The 15,603-nt window shown below is 40.3% G+C and overlaps 1 protein-coding gene across 1 annotated transcript in view; it reads right to left on the bottom strand.

The window, feature by feature from the left end:
- The window catches only part of LOC131466625 (ectonucleoside triphosphate diphosphohydrolase 7-like), a 36,873-nt gene extending 24,482 nt beyond the window's left edge, over positions 1–12,391 (bottom strand). The window contains exons 1-12 of the mRNA XM_058640006.1: positions 12,208–12,391; positions 9,241–9,343; positions 8,940–9,125; positions 5,374–5,579; positions 4,058–4,208; positions 2,953–3,056; positions 2,801–2,860; positions 2,489–2,637; positions 2,050–2,216; positions 1,474–1,675; positions 881–1,000; positions 704–789 (exon numbers count right to left, since the gene is read on the bottom strand). Of these exons, the coding sequence (XP_058495989.1) occupies positions 704–789; positions 881–1,000; positions 1,474–1,675; positions 2,050–2,216; positions 2,489–2,637; positions 2,801–2,860; positions 2,953–3,056; positions 4,058–4,208; positions 5,374–5,579; positions 8,940–9,125; positions 9,241–9,248 (1,439 nt within the window). The 5' untranslated portion in view covers positions 9,249–9,343; positions 12,208–12,391. The remainder of the gene's footprint in view (positions 1–703; positions 790–880; positions 1,001–1,473; positions 1,676–2,049; positions 2,217–2,488; positions 2,638–2,800; positions 2,861–2,952; positions 3,057–4,057; positions 4,209–5,373; positions 5,580–8,939; positions 9,126–9,240; positions 9,344–12,207) is intronic.
- Positions 12,392–15,603: the final 3,212 nt, after the last annotated feature.

The following is a 15,603-nucleotide window of genomic DNA, read 5'->3' as shown; positions in this document are numbered from 1 at the left end:
AGAAACATGAATGAGTGTGTTAGTCTGAGTAAAACTGGACTTTTAAAATACATATCAATTATCAACATGTCAGTCTGACAGTAGTGACCACGGGATCCTATTGCTTTTGTTCCAGTTGTGTGAGTCAGTCTTGGGATGACTAAAATAAAAAAGACACTTGTTTTTGCTTGAAAAAAATTTTACCGAAATGTTTCTAAAAACAAACGTCTGCTGCAAAACAGAGAGCATACAGCTCTCCCAGTCAGCCACACCACAAGGCTGCAGCACCTGTCATAAAGCACATATTATTCTCAAACTATTCATGAGCACACACCTCTGAAATGCTGTGTAAATGAGCAATTTAAATTAAATAATAGCAATAATTAAACACAGGAATTGGCTCCTATACTGACTTAAATTGCACTTAATCAACCTTCTCAAAGACGGACAAACACACCCAGATAATGCCATTTGGAGCATGTATTCTTTCAAACAGTGTTAGGTTCAAACTCACCTGGGCAATCTGTGCACACACTACAGTTCCAAACTCCAGCTAATACTTAGTTATAAAAGAAGTTGTTAACTACAGAATAATTCAACAGTGACAAAAGCAGGGTGAATCTGAAGAAATAAAAACCTCAAAATTACCTACAGAACCTTAACACATTGGAGAACATGATGCACTCATGAAGACTACAATTTGGATGAAGAGAGATGAACCTACTTGAGTCTGCTGACGTCAGCCTGCTGAGCGAAAAGTTGGTTGTCCAGACGCTGCTTCAGCATTGACCACTTTGTGGAGCAGTAGTCCTTATAAATTTTTAAAAGAAATTTAAAATCTTCAGTCCAAATACTCACGAAAAGTTGAAGACTTATATTCAACAGTTGTGTTTGTGGTTACCTTAGCAGCACGGGAATATTTAGCACTGTTGTACTGTCCTCCCATCCTCAGCACGTCCTCCATACAGTAATAAAACTCAGAAAAGCCGTAGAACTCACTGTTGCTGAAGTTGATGGGCGCCTGAAAAAAAAAAAGTCTGTAAATTTAGCAGTTCTTGACATCAAGTTTCGACATGAGGCTAGAGTAAAACAGTCGCCACAGCAATGAAGTTTGAGGAATGAGGATTGAGGATTGGATTTTAGAGGTGGACCATCGTGGTGTCTCAGATTTATGAGACGTAAATGCCTGTCCATCAGGGTCTATACCCTGATGGACAGGCATGATGGACGGCTTGATTTCTGCGTGGGAGGTCTCTTCCTGCGACGGGACTCAGCGGCCGGCAGTCTGACCAATCATCGCATAGTACCTGCTTTTAAGCACGCTTAGAACCTCACCTGAGCAGGTACTAAAAATAGTACCTGGTACCAGGAACTAGGCTAGTGGAAACGCTATGTAAACCGTGCCGTGGCGAGGCGAGGCGAGCCGGTGGAAATGCGCCATTAGTAGCTCAGTGATGACATTGGAGTCAACTCACAAGTGAAAGTCAGTCGTACCTGATATACACCCCCTGGGGACATGGTTCCGTTGTGGAGTCCCAGGAAAGGCTGTACAGCCTGCTGACATTGCTCCCAGTCGCCCTGACCCCTCAGGTAAACAGTCTGGTTGTCCCTGACAACAGTGTCTGAAAGGCCGACCGGCAGACAAGGATCCAGATACGGTTTGTCCTCGCTCAGTCCCGACTGCAGGGTTAGAGCCCTGGACAAACAGAGTCAATTGTAAATCTCTGTCCGTCTCTCTTTCCGTGGCAAGATCATAGATCATTAAAGATGATCACTGAGGTCAAATCTGACAATGCAGACTTCATCTGATGAAGCGTGAATCATATTCATGAGGAGATATTAGTGTCATTGGCATAAACAACAGATTGCTGAGAGTGACAGTGTTTTGCATCATGCCATCAGGCAATACCGATGAAGGGGTTGTGAGTAATGTTGTAATGATTTTTAATAATGCCAGTAATATAAGTTCCTGGGACCACTGCTCTAATCCCATTGTCTGTCATTAAGTCAAAAGTAGACATTGTGATCCAAACAATAATACTGTGTGTAAGTGTTGGTGTGTGTTTGAACCTGTTCTTGGCGAGCGTCACATTGACCAGCTGGTCCTCGTACCGCTGCCTCGCCATGTTTCCTCCAAAGCCGAGGAACGTTGTGACGTAGACGCGGTACACGTGTTGTGTGTGCTCAACGTCGCAGCCCAGATTGAACTCTGCAAGAAGACTCTTCCCCGCTTCCTCCTGGAGAACATACACCGTGACTTTACACTGTTGCAGAAAAAATGGCTTCACAGATGATTTCAACTCATTTTTTTACGCGAGTACAATTTTTTTTAAATTAATTGGAAAGAGAGAACAGAGCATCTGTTGTTTTACTGTAAACAGAAATTTGAGGTTTTACACATAAAACACTTGATGACATGACATATATTGATTACATTGTCTAAATGATCGATGACAGAAATAAAAAGTGGATATGAACTATTTGCAACCCTTATCGTTAACCTCGTTACCTCTTGTGGTGAGTGGAATGTGATGGCACTTGGCACCTCATACGCAATCTGCAGAGAAGCGCCACCCATGTCCATGATTCCCACTGTGCGCCTCCTGCTGATTGACTGCTGGTTCTGGGACCCAGTGGTCACCTCGACAGTGGCTTCCTCTGAGAAACAAACATTAAGCAACTTTAAAAGATGATTATTACTCAGGAAAAGCACAAGACTAGATACACTCAGTTTTTTTTTAAATTATAAATTTAAAAGCCCAAAACTGCATACAATGAACACGTTAAAGTGTTTCAGAAATATCTTGTTGCCTCAACTCACCCTCATCAGCGTGATCAAAACGGCCCAACACAAAGTTAATGCCAATCCACGCATACACACCTACAGTGGAAACACACACATAACAGGCAGGCAATCATAATGACACCAGGACATAACAACATTGTAAATAAAGAAAAAGTCTCTCCTCTCACCCTCCTGTTTCCCAGAAATGACCTCAGCATGTGAAACGGAAAAGAGAAAATCAAACTCCAAAGGAACATCACTGACCAGGTCTTCCAAAATGGCCAACTGTTGGCTGCACACAAGACACATAGTAAAACAAATGAAGCATGTACTTTGTAGCATAGAGTATTTCTCTTATTTTGTATTAGAGGGCGGATTAGTGACTGGGTACATGAATAGACAGGTCTTGCTGGGATGGGATAACATTTTTGCAAAAATATGATATGTTGGCTAGGCAAGGCAATTGTTTTACATGACGAACAGCTATTTTTTATATTTTGGGAAAAAGAAATAGAAACTCAGCCCGACATTAGCCTAGCTAAGGATGGAATGTGTGACTGTGTTTATTGGGGGGTTTAACTGCAGTTTTCTTTCATGATATTGCATTACTGCCATCTTCTGGAATTAGAAAACTACTACACTACCCACACTCTTTCTTCCTTCTCATGTCTTGTCCTTTTCTTAGTTGATTTTAGAGTTGATTTGGAGACAAGAACCAGAATGCCGTTGGGTGTGAGGAGTTTTCTCACTCGCTCAGATTCTTCAACAGTAGCTTTTACTTCATTCAGATTTTACATCTTGCCTTAATGCCTTGCATCAATAAAGGCAAGTAAACAGACATCATACATGTGACATATTTGTAGAGCTGAAACAATTAATCGATGAATCGATTATTAATCTCTTACTAAATTAATTGACAACTATTTTGATGATCGATTTAAAGCTTTTTTTCGTGATTAAAACAGGATTTCCAGGATTGAAACAATTTTCAGCTTCTTAAATGTAAATATTTTCTTAATTTCTTCGCTCCTGATAACAAAGAAATCATTAAAAGTTAATAATTTTGGTTTGTGGACAAAACAAGACATTTGAGAACATCATCATTTCCAGGTTTGACAAACATTTTTTAAGGTTCTATGATATTTTATGGACCAAACGAGAAAATAATCGACAGATTATTCGATTAAGAAAATAATCATTAGTTGCAGCTCTACATATTTGTTATTAAAATATGTGATATAAATAACAGATTTTTTTAATAAAATGCATAATAAGTCACTCTTCACCGTGTACCTCTCTGGCAGCAGCCTCATGCCAGCAGTGCACAGGATGTAAAGCGGCGTTTCCTTGTGTTTGTTCTTCGGGACATGAGCAGCAGCAAAGCTGAGGAGGGGTTGGAGGTAGTCGCTGCTCTTTGTCGGTGTCTTTGCCAAAGTGGAGATACCTGGGAGGAGTCAGACAATCAGAACACTGATATTTCAGTACAACAAGATAAAAACAGGTTTTGTTTTAATAAGACATGAAAGATAAATCTGTTTCAGGTTATGTTTCCAAAGGTAGCAGTTATGTGTTTAAAAATATACGGAATTTTACAGGATTTGTTCTTTGATATTTGTGAGCTGTATATATGTATATATTTGAATGATGTGTTGCATTTACTGATGCATTTTTGAGAATTGTACAGTAGAAAAGCCTAACCAGGGACCTGGATTACAAATTATCCATGGCTAGAAATCATATACATGCAATGCATCTATCTGTGATGTGTTCATTTAACTTGTTACAATGTTTTTGTTCCTGACAAATAAACTAATAAAATAAAAAATAAAATAAAATATTAAAACATTATATGAAACATTTTAAGTGAACCAGTGGTTCCACAAAGGCTAACAGTACATGATGTCTCAGGGTTCAAAAGACCATGTGGCGTTAAACTGCTGCTGCTCCTGGAACAAACACAGTGTCTCTAATTAGTCTGCTGTGACTGTGTTTTACCTCAGTCACAGCAGTACCTCAGCTAATAAATTAACACTTTTATGATTTATTTTCTGTCTTTCCACTTAGTATTCTGCATGAATGTTTTTCATCTGTTTAATTCAGACACTCAGTATATCATATGGCTGTGAGCCAAAAGGACAAACAATGATAAGCAATGATCCTCTTGTCGGCAGAAAAATAACTCTGTCTCCCATTGTAAAGTCACACAATGATGTAACAGGAAAAGTTCAAGATACAAAAGTCAACCAAGGCTCTGCAGAATTATCTCCATTTGGCAGTTTTACACTGTACATATAATTTTGGTAACACTGACAAAACCCAAATGAATAGAGCTGCTGAGAGTTGCTGCTTTTGTCCTCACTGATCAACAACTGCAACAACTATTTTTTTGTGACGCACAAAGAAATTAAAGTTCTTGATGGATTACAACAAAAATATGAACACAGACTTTAAACCACTGTAAATCAATAGCAGGGCTTTGACTGTATGCATACAGCTTGAAGCATGAATTTAAAAACAAAACATACTTCCCCAGTGTTTCTTAGTGCTCATGAATGTTAGGTGAAAGGACTGGGGACAGAAAAAACTAACAATATGATCCACCTCCTCACCAGGTTTGATCTTCTTGACGACAGGCTTGTGGTCATGGTCCCTCATCTGTCGGATGTCCAGCAGGGTGTGGGGGTTCCCATTGTGTGGGGGCCAGTAGTACACAAAGACTCTAGAGCCGCTGCTGCCGCAGTCCACCACGATCCCATAATTCAGAGCTGGGTTGAGGACGTCAGTGGCCTCCATTGTCTCTGCAATGGAGAGGTACCTGGAGGAGAATAGCCATCTTTAAACTCAAGGGTTAAACCCTAATACTGCAACGAACCGAGGCCTGAAAATTGCAAGGGGTGAGATATATCAGTTTGAGAGGTGTAGTCTGCTCTTGTAGCTCACCAGAACGTATCGACTGATTAATGGACCAGTCGACCGAGACTTTACAGCCCTACTAATATGCTTTAATGCTTTGGGGGAAGGCCCAATTACATCACAGAAAAAATATCCAGATATATATCGGGTATCGCCATTCAGTTAAAAAATATTGAGATATGACTTTTAGTCCATTTCGCCCAGCCCAACTATGGCGTAAAGAATTATCAAGTAAAGAATGAAATAAAGTTTCTCTCTGAAGGGGACCGAAGCTGCTGTTGCTTCTCTACATGTTGGCTGAACAGGTGATTTGATAATGGAGGTTTTATGTTTATATTCTGACCAAACACTGACAGTGATATTTACCTGTTTTGGTTCCAACTTAAGTACAGTTCAAACCAGAAGTTTACATACACTATATAAAAAGACACATGCTTTTTTTCTCACTGTCTGACATGAAATCAGACAATCACTTTTCCTGTTTTAGGTCCGTTAGGATTACCAAAATGATTTCTATTTGCTAAAGGCCAGAATAATGAGAGAAGGATTTTTTTTAGACATTTTTGACACACTCTTACCAGCTTCAGCCACCATCTTCACAATGTCTTTTGCTTTTGTTCTTGGGTTGATATACACATTTCGGACCAAAGCACGTTCATCTCTGGGACACAGAACCCGTCTCCTTTCTGAGTGATATGATGGCTGGACATTCCCATGGTGTTTATACTTGCGTATAATTGTTTGAACAGATGAATTTGGCACCTTCAGGCATCTGGAAATTGCACCCAAGGATGAACCAGATTTGTGCAAGTCCAACATTCTCTTCCTGATATCTTGGCTGATTTCTTTTGACTTTCCCATGATGTTACACATTGGAGCATTAGAGTGTCTCTAATTAACTCAAATGTTGTCATCAGAAGCTTCCAAAGACATGACATCTTCATTTGGGCTTTCCCAAATTGTTTAAAGGCATAATAATCTTAGCGTATGTAAACTTCTGAAGAAAGTAATAAAAAATTGTCTAAAAAAAATCCTTCTCTCATTATTCTGGCATTTAGCAAAAAGAAATAATTTTGGTAATCCTAACAGACCTAAAACAGGAAAAGTCAGTCAGTCAGTCATCATCTACCGCTTTATCCTCTGCCAGAGGATCGCGGGGGGTGCTGTGCCAATCTCAGCTACATCGGGCGATAGGCGGGGTACACCCTGGACAGTTCGCCAGTCCATCGCAGGGCCACACACTGATAGAGACAAACAACCATTCACTCTCACACTCACTCCTATGGTCAATTTAGAGTGTTCAATTTACCTATCCCCACATTGCATGTTTTTGGACTGTGGGAGGAAGCCGGAGAACCCGGAGAGAACCCACGCACACACGGGGAGAACATGCAAACTCCATGCAGAAAGGCCCTTGTTCCAACCGGGGCTCGAACCCGGGTCTTCTCGCTGCAAGGCGAGAGTGCTAACCACTACACCACCGTGTGGCCCTAATCCAGGAAAGTGATTGTCTGATTTCATGTCATGTTTGTATACACTTGGCTATTCCAACATACACGTCTCAACATTTCAGGGCCATAAATGTTGCTAAATTTTCCATTTTTTGCTCAACTTTTTTTTCTAACACTTGGTGACCATTTAATCATTTAAATTTGGTAAGTAACACATTGCCTTGAGGAGGTGACAAAGACAGAGGAGATATTTTTACTTCAGTGTGATCATGTTTAGCTGTGTGACCGTTACTGGTACAAGTTTAATTTATACTGGTGCTTCCCACAAAAAAACAATTCGACAGCAGGAGGTTCCGGGAGTGACTGTACAAATTTCAAGTAAAATGTTGCAAATGTGGCAAACAACAAAATTCTCAGACAGAACCTGTTGTAAAAGAGTTAGAAATTAAACATAACAAGTTATCTTTGGAATTATATCAGTCAGTGTTGAGTGGAGGCAGCACCTGCAGCTGGTCTCACACACTAAGACACTTCAAGCCAAAAATACAACTGATAATGATCTCACAAACATGGTTATCTGCTGTCAGTGTTGACCAAGTCCAGCAGGGACTAAATAGGAGTTTATATAAGAGAAGACGAGCCACTTACACGCAAAGTAAGCTCTGTACAATTCTCAACATTAGTGGAATGTACTGTATAATAATGAATGAGCAGCAGTACTTAAGTGTGATAACAGAAACTTTGTCAGTTGCTCTCTTCATTGAATTGCACTTACACACCATCCTGTAGCAAGACAGAATGAGTACTTATTTTCCTCCTTTAACTTCTTTTGTTTATGAAGTTTGTGCGATATTACCTTGATTCTAGAGCAGAGGTCTCAAACTTGTGGGCCGAGGGCCACATGCTGCCCTCCAGTCCATTTCATGGGGCCCACCACTTATTTATGTATTTTATTTATTAGTAATAGATTCATTTTGCATCATAAATACATTGTGAGCACTAATTGCCATATCATGGTGGAATTTTGTGACATAATTTTGAGTTCATATCACCCATCCTCCTACTGAATAGTTTTTGAGTTTGAGAGCCCTGTTCTAGAGGGTGAATTTAGTTTTCTAGTCCTTGGTTCAAGGATAAAAGAAAATACTGTAATATCCACTTTCTAACAGCTTGACATCATAGGATCTAAAGCTTGTTGGTATCAAATGGAAACATACTGCACCTGGAAAGCCCAAACTAGCATATCAGTAGAGTTGTCACGATACCAAAATGAGTAACCACGATACTATACCAGACAATTATCGCAGGTATTATCGTGATACTTTTTATTATTATTATTATTATTATTATTATTATTTTTATGAACTGTAATGTATTTGTACAAGTTATAAATACTTATTAATTACTTATAATGTTGTTTGGTGCATGATATGTTTAACTAATATAAATAAATCAACTTAGGATAACAAATCCACTGTCTTTTAAAAAAATCTATTTGACAATAATGCTTCTTCTCCAACATAATAAACAATAGAGAACAAAATACAATAAATAGGAACTGATTCCCTTTGAAAACTATATTTTTATGCATTTTCTATGTGCTGTATACTTGGACATCCTTTAACTCTTCATTCCTCAGCCTGTACACGGAGCCATATTAATAATATTAGCCACTGAGTAAATAAACAGGGTAATGCTGGTGTCGCTGTCCTGAATTTATGTTGGGTTGTTATGAGATGACATTGCAATGAAAAAAAAGTGTGTGTGATTTCCCTACTATTTCTTTCACTTCACCATGTCTGTCCACTCACTTGTTGAATTGGGCCCCAGGCCATCGCTGGGGGCCCCACAGTAGGCGCTGGTGGGTCCCCAGGATGACGAGGGTGGAGATAAGGAGGAGCAGCAGCAGCAGTAGGAGCCTCTGTCTGGGAGCACACCCCAGAGATAGCAGGGACACACTGCAGTACCATGAGGCTGGCAGATAGGACAAAGAGATCCTGCACAGGAAAAAAACAACATTCGGTGGAGGGCCACTAAATGTAATCGGATGATGTCCAACAACAAAAGTTACATCAGAGTCAAAAACATCAGAGTCTATTTTCAGATTGTTACCTTGCCATAAGTCCACGTCAGAAAAAAATACAAGCCGCAACAGTCGTCACCTCATGGCGTCTGCACTCTGATCAGGGTCCTGTTGAGATGCAGTTTCTTTTACCTGAGGGAATAAGAGAGAAACAACCATAAGATATAAAACATTTTTTAAATTGGCATTTTATCATTGATTGCATAATTTTTTGGTTTTCTTTACTTTTCACATATGCGGGCAAATTGTACATAAACCATAAATAAGGTATTAGTTTCCTTATAATGCATGCATTTTCTTTTCATATTCACATAAGCCTACAAACAGTATCTATACATTAATGTGCCCAATGTAGCAGTAGCACACAGGATTAAGGAGAAAGATAACATAAAAAAACAAAAACAAACTAGAGACATTACAAAGATTAGAAGATGGGCTTTGGTATTTCGTAAAACATTCCACTTATAAATAAATTGTGCATAAACTTTGCTTCGCTGAATAATTAATTTTATTCATTTTGTAAGTTAGTTTGTGTTGCTACAGTAAAAGAGAACTATTCCACTTTTAGTGCTTTCCCACTGTGACTCCTCTGAGAAAGTAGGTAAAACAGAAAATATATCTTTTTTTAATAATATAGGCTGCAGTTTTCCTTTAGATGACCACAGATAAATAGGATTATTCAATTCAATTTAATTTAACCCTCGGGTCGTGTTCATCTCCCGCCTCTTACTTTAGTGTTCCCGGTCAAAATTGACCGGTCTGTTTTAACTGCTTTTTTCACCACAAATTTTTATTCAACATACTCTTTAGCTGTGAACAATGTTGCAAAGTAGTGTTTAACTTGAATTTACAGCATTAGACATAAAATAACTGCAGTGAAAATACAAATCGGCACTGAAAATATATTACAAAATGAACATGTAATGGAAAAAATAAATGGAAAACCAAAAACAAAACTCAGCATGAAGGTGTGTGTGTGTGTGTGTGTATTCATGCACATGACTGGCATGTGACACTCAGGTCAGAGTGGGCCTTGCAAACAAAGGCATCACATTTGCAGCATCTCAGGCTTGTTTTGTTGTCTCTAGGTGCACAGAGCTCACAACGCTTCCTTTTCTGCCCATGTCCTTGTTGAGGGAGAGCTGGGGCTTGCACACTCCTGACCAGACTGGCAGAGGCCTCCTATATCAACAGACCTATGTAGGCTTGGAGTTCTACCAGGTCAATTTCTTTCCAGGTGTCCCCAAACACACGCTTCCCTTCCAGGTTTGTCATTTCGAGTATAATTCCCTCAATGGACTCTGGTAAAAAGAGTTGGAAGCTGGACTTGATGTCATCGACACGATATATTGCATATTGTGTTGGCCCTGGCGTCATCTTTATGACATTTTCCACTCTAGCTCTACTTCCTCTGTCCCGGGGGGATGAAGACCAGAGCAAGTCTCCACTCTTGGACTGGAAACTCTCTTTAGGTGCCTGTTCTTCAGGTGCCTCTCCCTCTCCATCTGTTGACTGGGCAGTCTCCTCATAGTTTGGATCCAAATCAGTGTTGTCTTCCACTTCGGAGACATCCTCCTCTATCTCTGGATCTATTTCAGTGCCCTCTTCATCGTGTCCAAAAAGCTGGACGAGAACCTCTTCCACAGAGAACCTCTTGGTCAGTCGCCTACTCATTGTGCTCCGAGTAAAAGGAGTGCAAGGCAAACATCAAGCTATATATAGAGGGGTCTGTGTGAAAATGATACATTAATTATTCTGGAAGGTGTGGTTCACATGGGGGACAGGCACAAAAGCGCAGGAAAGAGAGGGGTTCACATGACAGACACCTGTCTAGTTTGTGAGAAGATATGATACATTGTTTCATCTGGAAGTTGGTTCACGTGGAAGGATCGGCACATAAGCGCGGGAAAAAGAGGGGTTCACATGACAGACACCTGTCTAGTTTGTGAAAAGATACTATAAGTTGTTTCATCAGGAAGTTGGTTCACGTGGGAGGATCGGCACATAAGCACGGGAACGAGATGTGAACCCACAAAAGACATTGTTCAGTCTGAAATGTGTGCGTGAGTGCGTGAGTGAGTGAATGAGTGAGTGAGTGAGTGAGTGAGTGAGTTGGGGTGGTGTGTATGGGGATGTTTTCTGTCTGATGGATGAATATAGCCTGGATTCCCATTCATTTCCTATGACGGTCACTTTTGACCGGGAACACCACAGGTGTAACAAAGTTGATTAAAACACTCAAAATTCAATGAAAGAGGTGATCGTCACTTTTTATATGTTCAAGTGCATTGTGTGGAGGATATCATGAGGCCTTGAGGCAATCGGATGTAAAACACAATATTTATGAGTGTTTTAAGTTTAAATCGGTCAGATTTGTCCCGAACACGACCCGAGGGTTAATTCAAAAAACTTTATTGATCCCCAAGGGGAAATTCAAGTATAATAAGTATTCCAGTTCCTGATTAACAAAAAAGCCAAACATTCACTGGTCAACGCCTCTCTTACTTAGTTATTTACTCTTTTTCTGTGTGGTATTAATGGAACTATTGTTCGGTTATAGTCTGCTACAGGCTGATAGAAAAACACGAAATTATACTTCGGGAAACTGTGACACTATTAACATTATTGTCGTTATTTCCACGCAGTTAACACAATACTTTTTCAGCAGTTGCAGCCACTGAACCTGGTACAACTACTACATAGAGACACTTTAGTTGTGTCTATTCTCGGATTTTAATGAAGCTATTGAAAGGGCTACAGGGAGGAATACATTTCAGATAATAATGGTTAACAAAATACATTTAATAAATTATAGAGCAGTAAATGCTACCTATTTAAGATAAAGCAGTTATATAAAAACACAGAAGTGTGACTGATGAACAAACACCAGTCTTTTTATAAAGGCTGCTACTGTCCCTGCTAGCGAAAACACAACAGATATGTGTTGGCTGACGTGTTTACGGTTCACATGCTAACATCGTGTGACATAAACGTACCTACTGACGCCTCTCCGCCGCCATAACTGTCAACTCCCTCAGCCACATTTTCGTTTTTCCTGGACAGTAAAGACGCACAGAGATGTTTTCTAGTCGTCCTGTACTTTACGAAGACAATCAAGCTGAAGTAAAGGAAGTGAACGACAGCATGAAACCCGACATTTTCCGGTCGGCGCTTCGATTACTTCTTCCTTCTTTTCTTCTTTCTTTTGGCAAACAACGATTTGATGCACTACCGCCACCATCTGGTATGGAGTGTGGATCGAAAATGTTGATCAGTTTCAGTAGTACTTCATTCTCACACGGAGGGGGGGGGGGGGGGGGGGGGGGGGTAAATAGTAAAATAATAAAATAAACAATAATTAGTATACATATAATTATATATATATATATATATATATATATATATATATATATATATACACATTTATATAATTATTGTTTATTTTTATTATTTTACTATGTAAATAAACAATAATTATGTATATATATATAAATATATATATACATTTATATAATTATTGTTTATATTTATTATTTTACTATGTAAATAAACAATAATTATGTATATATATAATTATATATATATATACATTTATATAATTATTGTTTATTTTATTATTTTACTATTAAGTAATAGTTCAGTTTCAGTGGTTCTCTATTATTTTCTGTCACCCCCCCCAGGATTGAAATACTATTGATAGTATTGATTGAGTTGACGCTGGCATGTATGTTGCCGCTGCTCACCGGTAGTTTTTTATCGCTTTTTTGAAGGACACCTCATCCAAGATCTCCTCACTGACCGTAAGCTTGATTTTCTCTTTTTAACAGAAACTTGGCAACAGCCTAATGACTTCTCCGCACTCAACGAATCCACTCCTCCCGGTTTTGTTTACAGTTGCCGTCCCCGAGGCAACGGCCGTGGAGGAGGTCTCGTGGTAATTCACTGCGAGAAGTGGAAAGTCCTGCCAGTCTCTGTCCCTGCATATAGCTCATTTGAATGCCTTGTTTTTAAGCTTCCTGGACCCTCACCAACCATCATCGCTACAGTTTACCACCCCCCCAAGCCACACAGTGATTTTATCTGTGATGTGATGTATTACTACTCCGGCCTCGTCCTCTCCAATGAAGGAAACTCAAAAAACCTCTTCTCTGTTATGAACAAAATCCTCCAGCCACCCAATTCTCTACCCCTCCACCTGTATTCCACAGAAACCTGCAACTCCATAATGGACTATTTCAACCAGAAAATCCATAACATTCATCAGCACCTACATCACAATTCGCCACCTCTCTCCCCATCTGAACCTTCTCCTCCTTGTCATCTCTTCTCCAGTTTTTTTCTTCCCACTACCTCCGAAATCTTCAACCTCATACACAAATGAAAGCCCACCACATGTCAGTTCAATCCCCTCCCCACAACCCTAGTCAAATCCTGCTCCTCCTCCCTGCTCCCCCTCATATCCGCTATTATCCACTCCTCACTTTCATCCGGAATAGTCCCTTCACTTTTCAAAACTGCCGCTGTCACCCCCATATTAAAGAAACCCGGTTCAGACCCCAACAATTACGATAACCTCTGCCCCATTTCTAACTTATCTTTCATTTCCAAAATCCTTGAAAAAACTGTTGCCACCCAACTTCACTCTCACCTATCCCTCCATTCACTACACGAGCCTTTCCAGTCTGGTTTCCGCTCCAGTCACAGCACAGAGACCGCCTTAATCGAAATCACCAACGACCTCCTCATTGCAGCTGATTCTGGTTCTGTCTCCATCCTCATCCTCCTTGATCTGAGTGCTGCCTTAGACACCATCTCACACCTCATCCTCCTCAGTAGACTCTCCTCCATTGGCCTCTCCCACACTCCCCTCAGCTGGTTCCACTCTTACCTCACAGGCCGCACTCAGTTTGTACAGCTCAAATCGTTCACTTCAAAACCCTCCCCAGTCACTACAGGTGTGCCCCAGGGATCTGTCCTGGGGCCCCTTCTCTTCATCATCTATCTCCTCCCCCTTGGCCACATCCTCCGTAAATTCCATATCCAGTTCCACTGCTTCACGGATGACACCCAGCTCTACCTTTCTTGTAAACCAAATTCCACACTACTACCCCCCTATCTCAAAAGTATCTCGTGCTCACAAGAAAGTATCTCGTGCTCACCAGAAAGTATCTCGTGCTCACCAGAAAGTATCTTGTTATCACCAGAAAGTATCTCGTGCTCACAAGAAAGTATCTCGTGCGCACCAGAAAGTATCTCGTTCTCACCAATAAGTATCTCGTGCTCACCAGAAAGTATCTCGTTCTCACCAGAAAGTATCTTGTGCGCACCAGAAAGTATCTCGTTCTCACCAATAAGTATCTCGTGCGCACCAGAAAGTATCTCGTTCTCACCAGAAAGTATCTCGTGCGCACCAGAAAGTATCTCGTTCTCACCAATAAGTATCTCGTGCGCACCAGAAAGTATCTCGTTCTCACCAGAAAGTATCTCGTGCGCACCAGAAAGTATCTCGTTCTCACCAGAAAGTATCTCGTTCTCACCAGAAAGTATCTCGTGCTCACAAGAAAGTATCTAGTGCTCACCAGAAAGTATCTCGTTCTCACCAGAAAGTATCTCGTGCGCACCAGAAAGTATCTTGTTCTCACCAATAAGTATCTCGTGCGCACCAGAAAGTATCTCGTTCTCACCAGAAAGTATCTCGTGCGCACCAGAAAGTATCTCGTTCTCACCAGAAAGTATCTCGTGCGCACCAGAAAGTATCTCGTGCGCACCAGAAAGTATCTTGTGCGCACCAGAAAGTATTGTATGCGTGCGATGTCCCGAACGCAGTTTTAAGATCATTTGAGGTGTGAAATTAGTCATTTAGAATTAAAAAATGTGGTTTGTGTATTAAGATATGACGTATTTATAGTTTGGCAGCGACGGTATCGGAGGTGATCAGCTCCGCCTCAGCGGACGCTCGCTGCGCACAGTGCGTGGGGCAGAGCAGCGTTACCTCAGCCTGTCCTGATGAAATGATCAGCTGACATCGCAGTCATTAGATTAAGCCTCATCACAGAGTGTTGATAAATGAACAATAAATAAATAATAATACATACTTTTAATAAATGCGTATATATCTCATTTTAAATATTTAACTTAATTTATTTGTATAGAAATATACAGTACTGTTAGGTTGTGTGTTCTCATGTATTATTATTCTGTGCTTTTATTTTGAAGTTGTATGTTCAGTGAAGTGTTTCCTAAAATGGCAGAAGAGATAGAAAACGTAACAAGTACCATGTGGAAAATAGATATATTACAGCAGTGCAGTGTATGTATATGTATGTCCACAGGAGGATTGTGTATGTGTGTGTGTGTGTGTGTGTGTGTTGGGGGGGGGGGGGGGGTGCTGT

Source organism: Solea solea, chromosome 10 (genome assembly GCF_958295425.1).
Source record: "Solea solea chromosome 10, fSolSol10.1, whole genome shotgun sequence".
Classification (NCBI taxonomy): domain Eukaryota; kingdom Metazoa; phylum Chordata; class Actinopteri; order Pleuronectiformes; family Soleidae; genus Solea; species Solea solea.
The sequence above is the reverse complement of the archived record's forward strand: the minus strand, read 5'-3'. Positions and strand labels throughout refer to the sequence as shown.